The sequence below is a fragment of the Nerophis lumbriciformis genome, linkage group LG04 (assembly GCF_033978685.3).
Source record: "Nerophis lumbriciformis linkage group LG04, RoL_Nlum_v2.1, whole genome shotgun sequence".
NCBI lineage: Eukaryota > Metazoa > Chordata > Actinopteri > Syngnathiformes > Syngnathidae > Nerophis > Nerophis lumbriciformis.
The window spans coordinates 10,842,021-10,862,482 of NC_084551.2; the positions used below are offsets into that span (position 1 = coordinate 10,842,021).

Below are 20,462 nucleotides of genomic sequence, written 5' to 3' on the forward strand. Positions count from 1 at the left end.
ACAACTAAGTCAATTTACCAAAACTGTATTTATTAAGCAGTGGCACAAACATTCATGTCATTTCCAAAACAGAAAGTGCAAGATTGTCAGAGACATTTTAAAACAAGCTATGAGTGCACTTTTGTGAATGATGTCACCAATATGACATACCAAAACAACACTAAATTAAAGTGCACTTTTTGTACAGAACGCCACTACAATAGTTATAAACAAATAAAGTGCACTTTTGTGCATGATGTCACACAAGATATTTCAATAACTGTCAAATAAAAAATGAGCTGCATAATAGGTTCCTGCGAATGTTATCTCCTTCTGTTGTTGACCTTTTTTTTTTCATACGGTGTTGATGTGGAAATGGTTGCTTCGGCATTTTGTTGGTGTGGCACCGGCCGGGGATGTTGACATGCGGAGTTTCAAGCACTCCTCATTCTCTAGCGGGTGACTTTTCAAATGATTCTACATAAGCAGTGCTGCTACTTTTTGTAGCAACGCTTTTGCCGCATAAATGTTGAACATATTCCCGCTTGAAGCCAAACCACCGCCGGACGATGGATCCCGTGCTGTTTTTCTTGGGAATTAATTCTTCCTCCATTTGTTACCAGATTCGCATCTTTTCTCTCTCGTATTACTCGCACCTCACCGTTTGCATCACAGCGAACCTTACCATGTCGCTACCTCTCTGCTCCGCGGGAGCGTGTGACGTTGCACACGTGACGTGTGTAAGAAGGTGCGCTTGGTTTACGTCTCTGTGAGAAGGAGAGACAAGAAAGAGTGGGAAATGCATGCACAGGCATGTGATTTGAACACAATGAAAAAGACTGAAAAAATTTCCGGGGGTCTGGGGGACAAATTTTTAGTGTTTAAAGACATGAAAACATCATTAATAGAACATACCTTGCTTCAATTTGTTTCATATGTTTTTGGCGTTTTGCATGTACTTCCAAAGCCTTGAAACCTCGTGATCCATAGTCAATATTATCATGACACCACGTGCACAAAACCTTTCCGGGACGATCGATTTTCCGAATAAAATCACCGAACAAAGTCGTAACTTCCTTCTTCCCAACAGTATCAGTGATTTCCCTTTCCATTCAGTCCCATCGAAACTTATTTTTGACATGTTTATCAATTTCTTTTTACTCGTAAAGCGTCCTTTCTCTCGAGAACCGACATCGTTTACATATGGAAAATGGCGGTAATAACCATTATGAATGATGACGTTATTAACGTCATCATTCATAACAGATGTCCTGATTGGTCACAAGGAACATATCGACCAATCAACTACGGCGTAATATAAACTACGTCTCGAATCTTGATTTAGGGTCGGAAAAAAACCCGGAAAAACGGGAGATAATTTTTTTTCCCCCCGAGATTAAAAAAGACGGAATTCCGACTTTAGACGGAAAAATCACATGCCTGCATGCAGTGTAATGCCCGCAGCTAAAAGCAACTGCGTGAGAACGTATACTGGTACTCGAATATCACGATAGTCATTTTCTATATCGCACGGAGACAAACCGCGATATATCGAGTATATCGCCCGGCCCAGGGGTCGGCAACCCGCGGCTCTAGAGCCGCATGCGGCTCTTTAGCGCCGCATGCGGCTCTTTAGCGCCGCCCTAGTGGCTCTCTGGAGCTTTTTCAGAAATGTATGAAAAATGGAAAAAGATGAGGAGAAAAAAAATCTATTTTTTGTTTTAATATGGTTTCTGTAGGAGGACAAACATGACACAAACTTCCCTAATTGTTATAAAGCACACTGTTTATATTAAACATGCTTCACTGATTCGAGTATTTGGCGAGCGCCGTTTTGTCCTAATAATTTTGGCGGTCCTTGAACCCACCGTAGTTTGTTTACATGTATAACTTTCTCCGACTTTCTAGGATGTGTTTTATGCCACTTCTTTTTCTGTCTCATTTTGTCCACCAAACTTTTAAGGTTGTGCATGAAAGGTGCGTTTTGTTGATGTTATTGACTTGTTGGAGTGCTAATCAGACATATTTGGTCACTGCATGACTGCAAGCTAATCGATGCTAACATGCTATTTAGGCTAGCTATATGTACATATTGCATCATAATGCCTCATTTGTAGGTATATTTGAGGTCATTTAGTTTCCTTTAAGTCCTCTTAATTCAATTTATTTCTCATGACACACTATCTGTATGTAATATGGCTTTTAATTTTTTGCGGCTCCAGACAGATTTTTTTTTTTGTATTTTTGGTCCAATATGGCTCTTTCAACATTTTGGGTTGCCGACCCCCTGGCCCAGCCCTACTTACAATACATACAGAAGTGTCCAAAAAGCTCGAACCTCCACCAGTTTGTGTTCCTCCCTGCAGGACCTTTGTCATTCTCACAGCGCACAGGCCATAATCCAACAAAAGATTTCCACAATCATCGACTGCTTCATCAACTCTTACACACCTCCAGCCCTGCAGATAGACATCTCTCAGGAACAAGCGCAGCACATTCTGGACAAACGCCACCGGCTGGGCCCTTACATCTTCAGAGATGCTCAGGTGCTGTGTCACTACTACGAGTGTTCCGATTCCATATTGATATCAGATATCGGCTAAAAGCCAGTGTCGGATAATATTGGTTGGCATCTAAAATATCCGATAAAAGCGCACCAATACAAGCAGTCCTTTTACTTGTGTGGAGCTGGGCAGCCAGTTCATGTTAATATCCTCCAAAAGCACACAAGGTTGGTCTTCTCTTGGGTTTTAGTCAAGTCCAGGGGTGCTCACACTTTTTCTGCAGGCGAGCTACTTTTCAATTGATCAAGTCGTGGGGATCTACCTCATTCATATATATAATTTATATTTACTTATTTATGAAATATAGGTTTTTGTTAACAAGTTAAAGGTGTTTAATGATAATGCAAGCATGTTTAACACATATAGTTAATATTGTTAATACATTAAAGGTGTTTAATGATAATACAAGTATGTTTAATACATATAGTTAATATTGTTAACAAGTTAAAGGTGTTTAAAGATAATGCAAGCATGTTTAACACAAATAGTTAATATTGTTAACAACTTAAAGGTGGTTAAAGATAAAACAAGCATGTTTAACACATATAGTTAATATTGTTAACAACTTAAAGGTGGTTAAAGATAATACAAGCATGTTTAACACATATAGTTAATATTGTTAACAACTTAAAGGTGGTTAAAGATAATACAAGCATGTTTAACACATATAGTTAATATTGTTAACAAGTTAAAGGTGTTTAAAGATAATGCAAGCATGTTTAACACATAGTTAATATTTTTAACAAGTTAAAGGTGGTTAAAAATAATACAAGCATGTTTAACACAAATAGTTAATATTGTTAACAACTTAAAGGTGGTTAAAGATAAAACAAGCATGTTTAACACATATAGTTAATATTGTTAACAACTTAAAGGTGGTTAAAGATAATACAAGCATGTTTAACACAAATAGTTAATATTGTTAACAACTTAAAGGTGGTTAAAGATAATACAAGCATGTTTAACACATATAGATTCCTTTCTTTCATTAAGACAAGAATATAAGTTGGTGTATTACCTGATTGTGATGACTTGCATTGATTGGAATCAGACAGTGGTGCTGATAAGGTCCGCATTTTCGAATGGAGGAGAAAAAAGTCCTCCTTTCTGTCCAATACCACATGAAAGTGGTTGGTTTTTGGCATCTTATTTGTCCAGCTTCCGTACTCCTTTGTATGCACTTTACAAGAAATACATTGTCGGCAAACTCCGTAGCTTGCTAGCTTGTGCACGCCAGCTTTCTGAGACTCTTATTTTGGTAGCGCAGGCAGGATGAAGCAGAGCTTTTATTGTGCAACTGTGCAGTCGGTCTTTGGAGTTTTGACGACAGGTACGGCGCCAGAGTCTGTTGAAATAAAGTGTTTCTCGCCTTCCAGTCGGTAATTTTAATGAGCTGGCAGCAGCCAGCGTCATCTCAGAAGACCCTCGGGTGCCGTGAATGTCAATCAAGTGACGAAAGTGACGTCATAGTGAAGATTTATGATCGCTCATTTTTAGGACTATTTTTTTAATGCCTGGCTGGTGATCGACTGACACACCCTCCAAGATCGACCGGTAGATCGCGATCGACGTAATGAGCACCCCTGGTCAACACATTTAGTAAATATGCTAGGCTAAAGGATAGCAGGAGCTAGCAGCTACACACCAGCTAGACATATGTAATAAATATCCATAACTGAACAATATTGAAGTCTAAAACAGTGGTTCTCAAATGGGGGTACGCGTACCCCTGGGGGTACTTGAAGGTATGCCAAGGGGTACGTGAGATTTTTTTTTAAATATTCTAAAAATAGCAACAATTCAAAAATCCTTTATAAATATAAATAAAAACCTATCTTTTTTTCCAAATAGTTCAAGAAAGACCACTACAAATGAGCAATATTTTGCACTGTTATACAATTTAATAAATCAGAAACTGATGACATAGTGCTGTATTTTACTTCTTTATCTCTTTTTTTCCAACCAAAAATGCTTTGCTCTGATTAGGGGGTACTTGAATTAAAAAAAAATTTCACAGGGGGAAAAGGTTGAGAACCACTGGTCTAAAACATGACATTTGTCAATATGACCAAGTATTAACTAATTATATTTGCAGAAGGGTATTAGAAAGTATCAGTAACAATCATGTCTGGATCATTTTGTTTACTGTGTCATGATCTTAATTTGATTAATGATTGTGATAACGAGGTGCCGCCATGACCAAATTAACACTCATAAATCTGCCATAAGGTTAGTGTTTCTCATACCTACTTTTGTTCTGAGTAATTTCAAGTGATCAAACCTTTTCTAACATTCCACACTACAAAATAAAAGCATGTATGATTCCTGTTGAGATTGTATCAGGTTAATATCGGTATCGGCCAATACTCAAGGCTCCAAAATCGGTATCAGGAGTGAAAAGTTGTATCGGGAGACCAGTAGTCACTGTTCCATGATGATTGTGTTGCTAGATGTCCGTATTCAGGGAGCTGCTCAGGTTTTGGCCTGACTTCCTGGAGCTGAGGAAAAGTGTGGACGAAGGAAAGCTCCTGGAGATGCTGCAGGACAAGCGCAGCAAACATAAAGCCAGAGTACGGAGACGCAGGAGGAGAGAAGAGGAGAGGAGAGCCCAGGTGAATAATAATTTCAGGATGATTATGTTTCTAGCACTTATTGCAATTCAAGTTGATTCTTAGTTTCTTTTTTGTCCAGGCTGAGGTAAAACCGATGGATTCCAGTTGTAGTGAGGAAGAAGACGTGGCAAACGAGAAAGATGCAGGAGTTCCTCGAGGAGGTGAAAAGCGACTGTTGAGGACGCGGAGCAACTTGGATATGTGTTCCCCAGAGCCAGTGAGATCATTATGTTCTTATTTGAATGAGGCAAAACATCATTACTGTCATAGGAAGCAAAAAGGCTTTCAAAACACAAAAGTAGTTTATTATTATGCAAAATAGACTTTTTAAACAGTAAGGGCACAATAATGTATTCATTGACAGTGCAGTGTGAAAGCTGATGTTTACTTTGTAAATAAATAACGCATTCACTTTCTGAAGAAACATCCACATTTTGATGTCTGGCCCCTGAGACCCGCGGCCCTCTTCATTATGTCGTTGAATAGCCCTGCAATAACTCATTAAATTGTCTTGTTTTAATAATCTTTATTTCACGTATAAACACATTCTTCACTACAAAATGGAACTAAAATGTGACCAGCTATTGATTTGTGTACACAACGTATGTTACAGTGGTTATTATAAAAAGTCCACAGCAGAGCCAAGTTATTTGAGTAGATGGTACAGTAAGTACGGTTTGTGGCTTCAGAACAATACTTGATAACATACACCGTATATGAAGCATCCCACGCCTCCATTTTCCTACATCTTTGCACTTGTTTCCAGTAAGTATGTGAACTGGGTCGGGCAGCACGGTGGGAGAGGGGTTAGTGCAGGGGTGCTCATTACGTCGATCGCGATCTACCGGTCGATCTCGGAGGGTGTGTCAGTCGATCACCAGCCAGGCATTAAGAAAATAGTCCTAAAAATGAGCGATCATAAATCTTCACTATGACGTCACTTTCGTCACTTGATTGACATTCACGGCACCCGAGGGTCTTCTGAGATGACGCTGGCTGCTGCCAGCTCATTAAAATTACCGACTGGAAGGCGAGAAACACTTTATTTCAACAGACTCTGGCGCCGTACCTGTCGTCAAAACTCCAAAGACTGATTGCACAGATGCAGTTGCGCTACCAAAATAAGAGTCTCAGAAAGCTGGCGTGCACAAGCTAGCAAGCTACGGAGTTTGCCGACAATGTATTTCTTATAAAGTGTATACAAAGGAGTACGGAAGCTGGACAAATAAGATGCCAAAAACCAACCACTTTCATGTGGTATTGGACAGAAAGGAGGACTTTTTTTCTCCTCCATTCGAAAATGCGGACGTTATCAGCACCACTGTCTGATTCCAATCAATGCAAGTCATCACAATCAGGTAATACACCAACTTATATTCTTGTCTTCATGAAAGAAAGGAACCTATATGTGTTAAACATGCTTGTATTATCTTTAACCACCTTTTAACTTGTTAACAATATTAACTACGGTATATGTGTTAAACATGCTTGTATTATCTTTAACCACCTTCAAGTTGTTAACAATATTACCTATTTGTGTTAAACATGCTTGTATTATTTTTAACCACCTTTAACTTGTTAACAATATTAACTATATGTGTTAAACATGCTTGCATTATCTTTAAACACCTTTAACTTGTTAACAATATTAACTATATGTATTAAACATACTTGTATTATCATTAAACACCTTTAATGTATTAACAATATTAACTATATGTGTTAAACATGCTTGCATTATCATTAAACACCTTTTAACTTGTTAACAAAAACATATATTTCATAAATAAGTAAATATAAATTATATATATGAATGAGGTAGATCCCCACGACTTGATCAATTGAAAAGTAGCTCGCCTGCAGAAAAAGTGTGAGCACCCCTGGGTTAGTGCGTCTGCCTCACAATACGAAGGTCCTGAGTAGTCTTGGGTTCAATCCCAGGCTCGGGATCTTTCTGTGTGGAGTTTGCATGTTCTCCCCGTGACTGCGTGGGTTCCCTCCGGGTACTCCGGCTTCCTCCCACCTCCAAAGACATGCACCTGGGGATAGGTTGATTGGCAACACTAAATTGGCCCTAGTGTGTGAATGTTGTCTGTCTATCTGTGTTGGCCCTGTGATGAGGTGGCGACTTGTCAAGGGTGTACCCCGCCTTCCGCCCGATTGTAGCTGAGATAGGCTCCAGCGCCCCCCGCGATCCCGAAGGGAATAAGCGGTAGAAAATGGATGGATGGATGTGAACTGGGTCTTTAATTGCACTCGTACTGGCCTTAAGAAGTCTTCACTTTGCCTTATTGAAAGCTGTTATGATGTTCAAATGTGATAACTGTCATTTGTGACGTGTCCTCAGTTGTCCTGGTCCTACTCTAAATACATGACGGTTCTGAAGAGAGAGGAGGCGCTGCTAAAGAGGCAGAGTCAGAAGGAAGCTTCGGTCTCCACATGCTCAGGTACGCAACACTTCTGTTTGACTTTTAAATGTTCTTATTTTATACAGAAGTTGAAGTGTGTGTTTGGCAGGTCAGTGTAGGGTTGTGTTGCACAACTCCATTACAAAGGAATATACAGTAGTACAGTAGGGTTGTTCCAATCAGGGTTCCATGCTGCCGATAGCAATATGTATTAAACATAAATATTTTAATTGATTTACGGTGAGCGTGTAATAATACAAACACAAAATGTAAACCAGCTTCTAATCACAATTTTTTAAAGAAAAACAAACTTTACTAAGCACTGCTCAGTGGCCTTGGGGTTAGTGTGTCCACCCTGAGATCGGTAGGTTGTGAGTTCAAAGACTATAAAAATGGGACCCATTACCTCCCTGCTTGGCACTCAGCATCAAGGGTTAGAATTGCGGGTTAAATCACCAAAATGATTCCCGAGCACGGCCACCGCTGCTGCTCACTGCTCCCCTCACCTCCCAGGGGGTGGAATAAGGGGATGGGTCAAATGCAGAGGGTAATTTCACCACACCTAGTGTGTGTGTGTGACTATGAGTGGTACTTTATTTATTTGTTATTTCTTCTTTTTAAACTATCTTAGTGGCTAGTTTAGCGATTAGCATACCTTCTTGGTGTGTAACATGTTTATAATATTGTCCTCCAGTGTTAATAATAATTGCAAAACATTTATTTGACACAGTGGATTGAGGCTGTCACTTAGCAACTTGAAGTTTCAGCCTTGTTTACAGATTGTGTATATGATTAAGGACTGCTTTGTCAATGACATCCTTTGTTGCCTTGGTCATCATGCCGGAGGACCACCTTTAAACCATCTTCGGTGTTCTGGCCGAGTCAAGGAAGTTCTCATCCAAGATTCTAGAGCACACATTCTTTTTGTCAACCCTCAGTGCTTTGCAATCTTCCTTAGCTACCATTAGCAGAGAAACATTTCCAAAGCAGAATGTTTCCACCTCCATGTTTGACAGCAAGGATGATGTTCTTGGGCTCACATTCAACCTTTCTCTGCCTCCAAACATTTCGAATGGAGCCAAGGAACTTCATGTTGGTCTCATTTGACCACATCAACTTGTGTGAATCATTCAGGTGTTTATTGGTAACATATTTGGCTGTCTTAGTGATTGTGGTCCCAGCTCCCTTGTGATCATGAACCTGATCCTTCACCTTTCTTACAATCATCTACGGATCTCCACAGCTATGGCCTTTTTTATCTTCTTCCATTTAAGACTTACCGCTCTAACAAGTTTGTTTGTCACTCAGCTTCTTGACTAACTTATGTTCCTCGTGAGCACATAAACCAGACGATTTTTTTGCGCTAAATGAGGCATCTCCTCCTAACTATACGAATGCGCATATTGCCCGTCCCCTTAAAAGGGGTGGGGGGGTCGCACTAATATACAATGAAAACTTTAACCTTACCCCTAACCTAAATAATAAATACAAATCGTTTGAGGTGCTTACTATGAGGTCTGTCGCACCGCTGCCTCTCGATATGGCTGTTATCTACCGCCCCCCAGGGCCCTACTCGGACTTTATCAATGAATTCTCAGAGTTCGTTGCTGATCTAGTGACGCACGCAGACAATATAATCATAATGGGGGACTTTAATATCCATATGAATACCCCATCGGACCCTCAGTGCGTGGCGCTCCAAACTATAATTGATAACTGTGGTCTTACACAAATAATAAATGAACCTACGCATCGCAACGGTAATACGATAGATCTAGTGCTGGTCAGGGGTGTCACCACCTCCAAAGTTGAGGGGGGGGGGCACAGGTCCGGTGGCCATGGATGAAGTGCTGGCTGTCCAGAGTCGGGACCCGGGGTGGACCGCTCGCCTGTGCATCGGCTGGGAACATCTCTACGCTGCTGACCCATCTCCACTCGGGATGGTGTCCTGCTGGCCCCACTATGGACTGGACTCTTACTATTATGTTGGATCCACTATGGACTGGACTCTCACAATATTATGTCAGACCCACTCGACATCCATTGCTTTCGGTCTCCCCTAGAGGGGGCGGGGGTTACCCACATATGCGGTCCTCTCCAAGGTTTCTCATAGTCATTCACATCGACGTCCCACTGGGGTGAGTTTTTCCTTGCCCTTATGTGGGCTTTGTACCGAGGATGTCGTTGTGGCTTGTGCAGCCCTTTGAGACACTTGTGATTTAGGGCTATATAAATAAACATTGATTGATTGATTGATTGATAAGCAGGGTGTGGGTTAAAAACTGTTGCTGGCTGTAAGGGATCAAATACAAATTAATCTATGACTTTTAATTAGCTAACTATTTTGTTAAAGCTGCAAAAAAAGACACTTTAGGGCTGCCACTTAACTTTCTTTGTCTCCACCAGTGTCCTCCGAAGGCAGCGTGAGGTCAAGAGGAAGTGAGCACAGTCGCCGACGTCTTTCACGCTCGTCCAGATCAGATGTGAAATAACGTCAACAATGTGATGGCAAGTAAACACAAATATAATTGACAAAGGAACACGTGTGCAGGATAGTCTTCCAGCAGCATAACAAGTTTACAGTGACAGTTCCAGGAATAACACGATTTTTGGAAGGGAAACTGCTTGTCAATAACAATTAAGTTATAACTAAAAGTACTTCAATTCATTAAAACCGGAACATATTAAAATTTAATAACTTTAATATTATAAAACGGATTACCGCAAAACCAAAGAGAAGAACAAATTATACAGTTTATTAATGAAAGGAGTCAATCTACGGAATAATGTGGATTAAAAACATTATGAATACTAGTGTGCACATGAACTGACTACTATATGTTTTTACTGTCTTACTTCTATTTGGCTGACTACTGCTCAAAAGGAAGTGTTGAACGCAGAGTTACAAAGAGGTTTCTTTTTGGTGGAATACATTTTTTTCTTTTAACACCTTTTGATGTGTGCACTTGACTGAAATAACACATCCATGTTCTGGTTGGTAAAATCGAAAATAAATAAATACATTTACAGATTAATTAAATTGAATTGAATTTTTTAGCAAAGTCCCCTAACATAACATGGATTTATACATTTTCATTTGATCTGAAATTCTCCAACCCTATTTGCATTTGATGTGTTATCACCTGCGCATGATCAAGTTCTCATGCTGGCCTGGGTCACCATGAGCTGGTGTAGGTTAGGTGCAGAAACACAAGCACTCTATCAAAATGCCACAAAGCACACACGTACGTACAGTAGTGTTCTTACTGAAGTGCTGGAACAGGCTAAATTGTGAGTGTTTTCGGCGATTGGCTGTTGACTAGTTCAGCTGTACTGTACTTTCAAAGCCATCCATAACCTCTCTCCATCATATCTCTCTGACCTGATCCATGTCGCCACGCCCTCACGTTCCCTAAGATCCTCTTCATCCATCCATCTCACTGTCCCTTTATTTAAACTGTCCACCATGGGTGCCCGAGCTTTCAGCCGCTCTGCCCCACATCTTTTGGAACTCTTTACCACCAGACCTTTGTAACTTAGATTCAATATCCCTCTTCAAATCAGGACTCAAAACACACCTATTCCTGACTGCTTATTCATTGTACCGTATTTTCCGCACTATTAGCCGCACCTAAAAACCACAAATTTACTCAAAAGCTGACAGTGCGGCTTATAACCCGGTGCGCTTTATATATGGATTAATATTAAGATTCATTTTCATAAAGTTTCGGTCTCGCAACTACGGTAAACAGCCGCCATCTTTTTTCCCCGTAGAAGAGGAAGTGCTTCTTCTTCTACGCAAGCAACCGCCAAGGTAAGCACCCGCCCCCATAGAACAGGAAGCGCTTCTTCTTCTACTGTAAGCAACCACCCTCCCGCGTAGAAGAAGAAGAAGCGCGCGGATATTACGTTTCATTTCCTTTGTGTGTTTACATCTGTAAAGACCACAAAATGGCGACAGGTTTCCGGTTCATGAAAAGACGCAATCTCTCCATCCGCACACGGACTACTATTTCACAGCAACTGCCTAAAGACTGTCAAGAAAAGCTGGCTACTTTCCGTGCATATTGTAAAAACAAGATAGCTGAAAAAAAGATCCGGCCAGAGAACATTATCAACATGGACGAGGTTCCACTGACTTTTGATATTCCTGCGAACCGCACTGTGGATACAACGGGAGCACGTACGGTGAATATTCGCACCACAGGGAATGAGAAGTCATCCTTCACTGTGGTTCTAGCTTGCCATGCTAATGGCCAGAAACTTCCACCCATGGTGATATTCAAAAGGAAGACCTTGCCAAAAGAGACCTTTCCAGCCGGCGTCATCATAAAAGCTAACTCGAAGGGATGGATGGATGAAGAAAAGATGAGCGAGTGGTTAAGGTAAGTTTACACGAAGAGGCCGGGTGGCTTTTTTCACGCAGCTCCGTCCATGTTGATATACGACTCCATGCGCGCCCCGTCACGCTGGTTTTTAATATATTATTAAAGTTTGACTGACCTATCTGACTGTTTTTTTGACATTCCTTTAGCGCAGTTAGATGCGGCTTACAACACGGGGCGGCTTATAGGTGGACAAAGTTTTGAAATATGCCGTTCATTGAAGGCGCGGCTTATAACCCAGGGCGCCTTATGGTGCGGAAAATACGGTAATCATCTTTTCTTTTCTCTTTGTTGTTGTTTTTTTTTTATCCAATTTGATTTTATTGTTGTGATTTTGTACGATGTCCTTGAGTGCCCAGAAAGGCGCCTTGTAAATAAAATGTATTATTATTATTATTACCCCGCCTCTCACCCAAACTCAGCTGGGATAGGCTCCAACTCACCCCTGACCCTAATCAGGATAAGCAGTATAGAAAATGGACAAAAAGGCTGAACAACTTCAATGTTCTCAATTTTTAATTAAAATATTCTTTAAATATATTATTTTAAAGTTATGTTAGTGAAACCTTACAGAGTCCAGAGGCTAGGCAAGTGTAGAAAAGGCAAAAACAATATGAAGGATTGGCACAAAGTTACCGTGAAACTTGTTCATTACATCACTTTGGTTGGCAGCTGGAGTTTGGCTTCATTCAACATTACAATCTACTGTATATACATACAGTATATACTCCTGTTGCTATATATATATATATATATACTAAGTACTTTTCTTTACAAGCTATACATAAAAACTGCTGTGATTAGTTTTTTACTGGTACAAAATATAAACTCTTTGAAAAAAGTTTATCAGCAGACAAGGATGAGTACAAAATTATTTGTAGCTGTGTATCAATATGTACAGTAAGGTAAAATGTACATCTTGATCATGTGTGAACGTATCAGTGGAATCCGATCCTCAAGGCTTTATTCTTTACCATGGTGAACTTGCTGACAAATACCTTGGCGAAGGTGGGGTCAACCAGGTAGCGGTACGACTTGGTGACGGACGCGGGACGTTCTGCAAGCGTCACTTGAGGTTGCAGCTGCGGGGATGCAGCAGAGGCAGGAAAATAGTTGGCTGCTCGCTTCACGTACTGCACCAGACGCTGATACTGCTGCTCTGATAGACGCTCTCGAACGCCGCCATCACCCTAAGAGGAGATAGTGGACGTCGTTTACTGTATGTTGACATAACCAAAATCAGAAATTGATTACACATTTACGTAAGGAGAATGTGTGATAAAGAGTTTTGAATATTTTCCCCATTGTGCAAATGTTTTTAAATTCCATTATAAGAAAAATGTGTTTTTACAATTAGCAGCATTGGCACGGTTTACAAAGTATTTATTTCGGACTGTTATCAGATATGCAAACAACCAACCTAAGTGTTATACTGTATGTAATTACTAATAACACACTTTCGCAATCTGAGGTAGGAGCAATGAATACAGCTCTTAGGGCCTGATCTACTTAGATCCAAATAAACACTTAACAGCGTGTGCAAACTATAAAATTGTGTTTTACATTCGTGGGCGTGTATCAGATGATCTACTAAGACTGCGTGTACAATTGAAAACAAGTGCAAAAGTGGTGCAGACCGCTCTATTTAAATGAGGTTTTTGCGCGTACCATGGAGGCACTCATTTTCCTCCACATTTATGGCATTGTATGGTCTTTTTGTTGACATGCAGCACACATAATATGTACCACATTTTTTACAACATATTGAAGCACGATTTAGACAGAATCTTTTTAGCACGTTGAAGGTGCGCTCTGGGAGGTGCTGCAGTGTTGTCTGGAATGATCTATCCATCCATCCATTTTCTAGCGCTTATTCCCTTTGGGGTCGCTGGAGCCTATCTCAGCTACAATCTAAGCGCAAGAAAATGCATATTGCAAGATCATTTTTTATATAGGAGATATATAAATATTAGAGATGTCCGATAATATCGGCCGATAAATGCATTAAAATGTAATATCGGAAATTATCGGTATCGTTTTTATCTTTATTTTTTATTTACTTTTTTTTATTTTTTATTAAATCAACATAAAAAACACAAGATACACTTACAATTAGTGCACCAACCCAAAAAACCTTCCTCCCCCATTTACACTCATTCAGACAAAAGGGTTGTTTCTTTCTGTTATTAATATTCTGGTTCCTACATTATATATCAATATATATCAATACAGTCTGCAAGGGATACAGTCCGTAAGCACACATGATTGTGCGTGCTGCTGGTCCACTAATAGTACTAACCTTTAACAGTTAATTTTACTAATTGTCATTCATAACTAGTTTCTATGTAACTGTATTTAGTTTGTTTTACTTTCTTTTTTATTCAAGAAAATGTTTTTAATTTATTTATCTTATCTTATTTAATAAATTTTTTTTAAAAGGACCTTATCTTCACCATACCTGGTTGTCCAAATTAGGCATAATAATGTGTTAATTCCACGACTGTATATATCGGTTGATATCGGTATCGGTAATTAAAGAGTTGGACAATATCGGAATATCGCATATGGACAAAAAGCCATTATCGGACATCCCTAATAAATATACTTAAAAAAAAAAAATTCCATTAAAAAAACACTTGCAGACACCAAAACAAATTATTGAATTTTTAATCAGCACCTAAAGTCATCCAGCAGCTATAAATTTATAAAATGATATTGCTAATTAGACGATATGTCTAATATTTTTTTAAATTTCTGACAGTCCAAATATGTTGACACACACACACAGACGGAATATTCTCTGTGATCTTCTGTCTTAGCAGTACCATCGCTTTTCTGATAGAAATGTGTGCGTAATGGTGCCAGTTTGCAGTTTCCAGACGTGCTAAAGATAGACGCAAAACAGCGGCTACAGAACAGTTCCAGTCTTGATTAATCACATTGCGAGTGCTAAATGACTATTTTCATCTCCTTCTCCCAGTATTGTGGGCATTCTATAAGGATCGGACTATAAGCCTCTACTTTTTTCCAACGCTTTGAACCCAGTGGCTTATAAAATGGTGCGGCTAATTTGTTTATTTTACTTCGCTAACGGCCATGTTTTGTATTCAACAAATAATTCTCATATTACACCGACAGAGACCCTGAAAAGGTGTGTTAATGTTTGTTCTATGGCGCCATCTTTTGGACGTGCTCACTTACTGCAGGTGCTGCGTGTTTCATTCCTTGAGTCGAAAGTAAAACCGTCCACAGCGTTTCTTGCTTGTACAGATTTTTCATTCATCACTCCCAACATTTGTAAGTTTTACAATATAACTAAAACAATTCACACTTACTAATCCGTCCCATGTGTGATGTCTGTAGGAGTGTTCATGCATATTTGTACATGCTATCGTAATGCAATCAAGCTTGTGTCGATTGCATCAGGGAATATGCTAACACGTTTACAAGTGTCTCTGTTAGTATTATTAACTCACAATGGCATTATTTTTGTATTGTTTCACCAAAACATCAACGTGGAGTTATTGAGTCTGTTTAACTTTTGCAGCTCGTGGGTTCATGACGATGACTTCTGTTTTGTTTGATCAGCCTTTTTGCTGCCGTGTGACACTGTTTGGAAACAATTAAGGCATGTAAATAAATATTTACAAAATCTTTGGTACGGGTATATATCTGTGGCATGTGGACCGGTCCGGCTAATATATGTAAAAAAATATGTTTTTCTTATAAAATTTGGTGGTTGCGTATGGCGTCACATTAGTGCCAAAAATCAGAGCGCATAAAAACTGTTATCGCGCGCTGATTCTCCACTTCGTGCGCGCGCGCGACACCCTTTTGCGCGCGCGTGGTGACTTTTTGTGCGCGCGCGGTGCCTTTCTGCGCGCTCTCTGTGTACTCCTGGCATCTCTCCTCGCGCTGTCATGTTTCTTTTTGGCACTTTGGGGGCGGGTATGCTTAGACGGCCCCTCCTTTCTGATTGGTCAGGCGAAAAATGCCAGAGCCAATCAGAAGTATAGCAGGGCGGGTCATCGTCAATATGTATCAAGATTTACGGAGGAAGAAGTGGATAAAAAAATGTCGCGCGCTGATGAAGGTTATTTCATACCACATAAACACAATACAGGGTAATACAAAATGTGACCCAAATAAATAATAAACCAACAAACACCATAATCACATCTTTCAGCCAGAACTGGTCCACCAGCAATAACATCCAACCATAACATTATTTTATATTTTCACTTCTTCTTGAACATTTGTTTTCTAATTTATGGAATTTCTTTTGATTCAGCCATAAAATTAATGAAATAATCTTTGAATTTTGTTTTTAAAATGTTAAAAATAGCTTTTAATAATGTATTCTGAAACAGTTTAAATAATCAGAGAACTGACTAACACTGACCCTACACAATTATGTTGCACAATTAAGTCATTTTTTTTTAAACCGAAAGAGGCAATTTCAACAGGTACAGCATCCTATGTCATATCTACATGTACCGTATTTTCCGCACTATTAGCCGCACCTAAAAACCACAAATTTACTCAAAAGCTGACAGTGCGGCTTTTAACCCGGTGCGCTTTATATATGGATTAATATTACGATTCATTTTCATAAAGTTTCGATCTCGCAACTTCGGTAAACAGCCGCCATCTTTTTTCCCGGTAGAACAGGAAGCGCTTCTTCTTCTACGCAAGCAACCACCAAGGTAAGCACCCGCCCCCATAGAACAGGAAGCGCTTCTTCTTCTACTGTAAGCAACCACCCGCCCGCGTAGAAGAAGAAAAAGCGCGCGGATATCACCGTACGTTTCATTTCCTTTGTGTGTTTACATCTGTAAAGACCACAAAATGGCTCCTACTAAGCGTCAGGGATCCGGTTCATGAAAAGACGCAATCTCTCCATCCGCACACGGATTACCGGTACTATTTCACAGCAACTGATATTCCTGTGAACCGCACTGGATACAACGGGAGCACGTACGGTGAATATTCGCACCACAGGGAATGAGAAGTCATCCTTCACTGTGGTTCTAGCTTGCCATGCTAATGGCCAGAAACTTCCACCCATGGTGATATTCAAAAGGATGACCTTGCCAAAAGAGACCTTTCCAGCCGGCGTCATCATAAAAGCTAACTCGAAGGGATGGATGAAGAAAAGATGAGCGAGTGGTTAAGGTAAGTTTAAGTTTACGCGAAGAGGCCGGGTGGCTTTCTTCACGCAGCTCCGTCCATGTTGATATACGACTCCGTGCGCGCCCACATCATGCTGGTTTTAATATATTATTAAAGTTTGACTGACCTATTTGACTGTTTTTTTGACATTCCTTTAGCGCAGTTAGATGCGGCTTACAACACGGGGCGGTTTATAGGTGGACAAAGTTTTGAAATATGCCGTTCATTGAAGGCGCGGCTTTTAACCCAGGGCGCCTTATGGTGCGGAAAATACGGTACACAGAGAGCGCGTAGAAAGGCGTCGCGCGCGCGCAGAAAGGCACCACGCGCGCGAAAAAAGTCACCACGCGCGCGCGCACGAAGTGGAGAATCAGCGCGTGATAACAGTTTTTATGCGCTCTGATTTTTGGCACTAATGTGACGCCATAGTTGCGGCTTAAATACTGACGTGCCCTATAGCCTGGAAAATATGGTGTATTAAAATGAAGACAGACATGCTAAATGGATTGCCTTCTCTATTTGGCTCATTTAAGATTCAATCCTTAGCACACAAGCCGAGTAGATTAACTCTGTTCAAACCCTTAGGTGTGGATCAGGTCCTCATCAAACATCATACAATAAACAATTATACATATATAAATACGTATTTTCTTACTCATCTACTAGATACTTGTTGGAATGGCACTAATGTTCATGACTACAAAGTCTCACCTCTGAGTCGGTGGCTACTGTGTGCTGCTGTAACGTGAGGGTGAGCTGCCCCTGCTGCCCCGCCTCCTCCTGACACTCCACCTGCAGAGGACGCAGCTGCAACATTTTGTCTGCAGACATTGCGGTGTTTACATGTGTTTGTGCATTCTTTTACCTCCGTGACTGGGAAGGCCTGCTGCTGCGTGTCCTCGCTCAGGCTGACCACGAAGAGCACCTCCAAGGTGAGCAGCAGACAGCCCGCGTGCTCCTGGCCTGAGCCGCTCACAATGGTCACATCCAGGGCCATGTGCAGCTCCGGCCGCCCCAAAGACTGCAGCATTTTCCTGCAGCGAGTGGGGATGAGATCAGAGACACACACACACAGGACCACACAAAGTGCCACAAACAAGCTGGCGCATGTGCGTGCATACATCCTGTAATCTACACGTCTTCATGAACGTGTGGCTCCCATTACACACCAGCGAGGCGGGCAGGCGAGCGTTCGGCCATGTTGCTCTGACAGAGTGTTTACTTTGGAAGGCAGGTGCTGTAATTGCGCGGCAGATGTGCGAAGCAGCATTGGGGGGGACACCTTGGTTCTGTTCAGTGTAACCGGGCTCAAACAGTCTGACCCTTCAAGCGGCTACTTGTAGTCGTGCGGAGACGTGACGGACGCCTGATGGAAACCAGCGACATTGCAAAAAAAAAAAGAATAACGCCACAGGGGAGAATTCTCTCAGCGTTGGTGAATTTTGATTAGTTTTCTTTTTATATCACTCAACCCTCTGGGGGTCGACATCTGAGGCGGAACACTCCAAAAATAATTTTGCATTTAGATTTGCTATTAAAAATATGTGTTTTATAAATATGGCAAACAAGCGCATTATAAGATGTTGTCTCTTCCAATATCATTAGGATTTTATTGATACCAATATCGATATTCCTTAGTGATACCAGAATTCATCAGTACCGTACTATTATTGGTACTATGTGTAATTTGTGTAATTAAAGATGTCAAATTTTTTTTTTTTTATAAGCACAGGAGGTTGTGCAGCAGCAACATCAAATAACATCTCACAGCAGGGAACTCTTATCAACTCCTGCGGTTTAGGCATACTTGCCAACCCTCCCGGATTTTCCGGGAGACTCCCGAAATTCAGCGCCTCTCCCGAAAACCTCCCGGGACAAATTTTCTCCCGAAATTCAGGCGGAGCTGGAGGCCACGCCACCTCCAGCTCCATGCGGACCTGAGTGACGTGTTTTCCTCTACCGTAAAGCAGTTCGTCTGCCGTAAACAGCAATGTTGTGACACTCTTAAACAGGACAATACTGCCATCTAGTGCATTTCACACAGCAATGCATCATCAGAGAGGGTGTTCAGCATGGTTCGAAAAATAGTGACAGAGAATAGAACAAGGATGGACAATTCAACCCTTAACTCAACAATGAGTAGATGAGTGTGTGTATATGTGTAAATGAATGAACACTGAAATTCAAGTATTTCTCTTATTTTTATATATATAATAAAAGAAATATATATTTATAGCTAGAATTCACTGAAAGTCAAGTATTTCTTTTATATATATATATATATATATATATATATATATATATATATACATAAAATAATTGACTTGGTGAATTCTAGCTGTAAATATACTCCTCCCCTCTTAACCACGCCCCCAACCACGCCCCCCCCACCCCCCACCTCCCGAAATCGGAGGTCTCAAGGTTGGCAAGTATGGGTTTAGGTCTTAAACTAATCAACCATGTGTGCATGTGCAATCATCTTGTAAAGACCACATAGATGCATCACTGGGTTTCTATTCACTACTCAGTATATCCATCCATTTTCTACCACTTGTCCCTATAATAACATTTAAAAAATATTATACAAATATTATTAATGTATGGTATTCATGTTCATTCACAGACTTTGAACATGATATCCCATATCAAACATGTGATATAAATCAATACAATCAATTAGCACGATAAGCGGGTGTACATTTTGGAACAATAGGAATTCTTGTGTTTATGTTGCACAAGGACCTATTTGAGTGACGGAGCGGAAGCCAGTATGAAAGCCACCGATATGTATGTGTCCGTGTGTATTATACATATAAAAATATATGTGATTTATTAGTGAAATGTTCACTTTTTTCAGTGGATTAATATTGGCCTGTGGATTGCTGGATCGCTTAGAGCAGTGTTTTTCAACCTTTTTTGAGCCAAGGCACATTTTTTTCATTGAAAAAATTCTGAGGCACACCACCAGCAGAAATCAATAAAAAAAAAACGATACTCAGCAGCCGATATTGACAAAAAAAAGTCGCTCTCGCAATTGTTGGATATGACTTTAGACCATAACCAAGCATGCATCACTATAGCTCTTGTCTCAAAGTAGGTGTACTGTCACCACCTGTCACATCACACCCTGACTTATTTGGACTTTTTTTGCTGTTTTCCTGTGTGTAGTGTTTTAGTTCTTGTCTTGCGCTCCTATTTTGGTGGCTTTTTCCTGTTTTGTTGGTATTTTCCTGTAGAAGTTTCATGTCTTCCTTTGAGCAATATTCCCCACACCTGCTTTGTTTTCGGAATCCAGACTATTTAAATTGTGCGGATGCTATCCTTCTTTGTTGATTGTCATGT

At 40.4% G+C, this 20,462-nt stretch overlaps 2 protein-coding genes across 4 annotated transcripts in view; one reads left to right on the forward strand and one right to left on the reverse strand.

Moving 5' to 3' along the window:
• LOC133594091 (regulator of G-protein signaling 22) overlaps positions 1–20,462 on the forward strand; it is a 70,736-nt gene that overhangs the window by 26,348 nt on the left and 23,926 nt on the right. The window contains exons 19-23 of the mRNA XM_072912919.1: positions 2,346–2,525; positions 4,994–5,155; positions 5,235–5,372; positions 7,503–7,602; positions 9,970–10,071. Of these exons, the coding sequence (XP_072769020.1) occupies positions 2,346–2,525; positions 4,994–5,155; positions 5,235–5,372; positions 7,503–7,602; positions 9,970–10,055 (666 nt within the window). The 3' untranslated portion in view covers positions 10,056–10,071. The remainder of the gene's footprint in view (positions 1–2,345; positions 2,526–4,993; positions 5,156–5,234; positions 5,373–7,502; positions 7,603–9,969; positions 10,072–20,462) is intronic.
• LOC133595948 (intermembrane lipid transfer protein VPS13B-like) overlaps positions 12,429–20,462 on the reverse strand; it is a 672,020-nt gene continuing 663,986 nt past the window's right edge. For all 3 annotated transcript variants that reach the window (XM_061948790.2, XM_061948782.2, XM_061948793.2), the window contains exons 66-68: positions 17,986–18,154; positions 17,832–17,912; positions 12,429–13,138 (exon numbers count right to left, since the gene is read on the reverse strand). In XM_061948790.2, the coding sequence (XP_061804774.2) occupies positions 12,887–13,138; positions 17,832–17,912; positions 17,986–18,154 (502 nt within the window). In that variant the 3' untranslated portion in view covers positions 12,429–12,886. The remainder of the gene's footprint in view (positions 13,139–17,831; positions 17,913–17,985; positions 18,155–20,462) is intronic.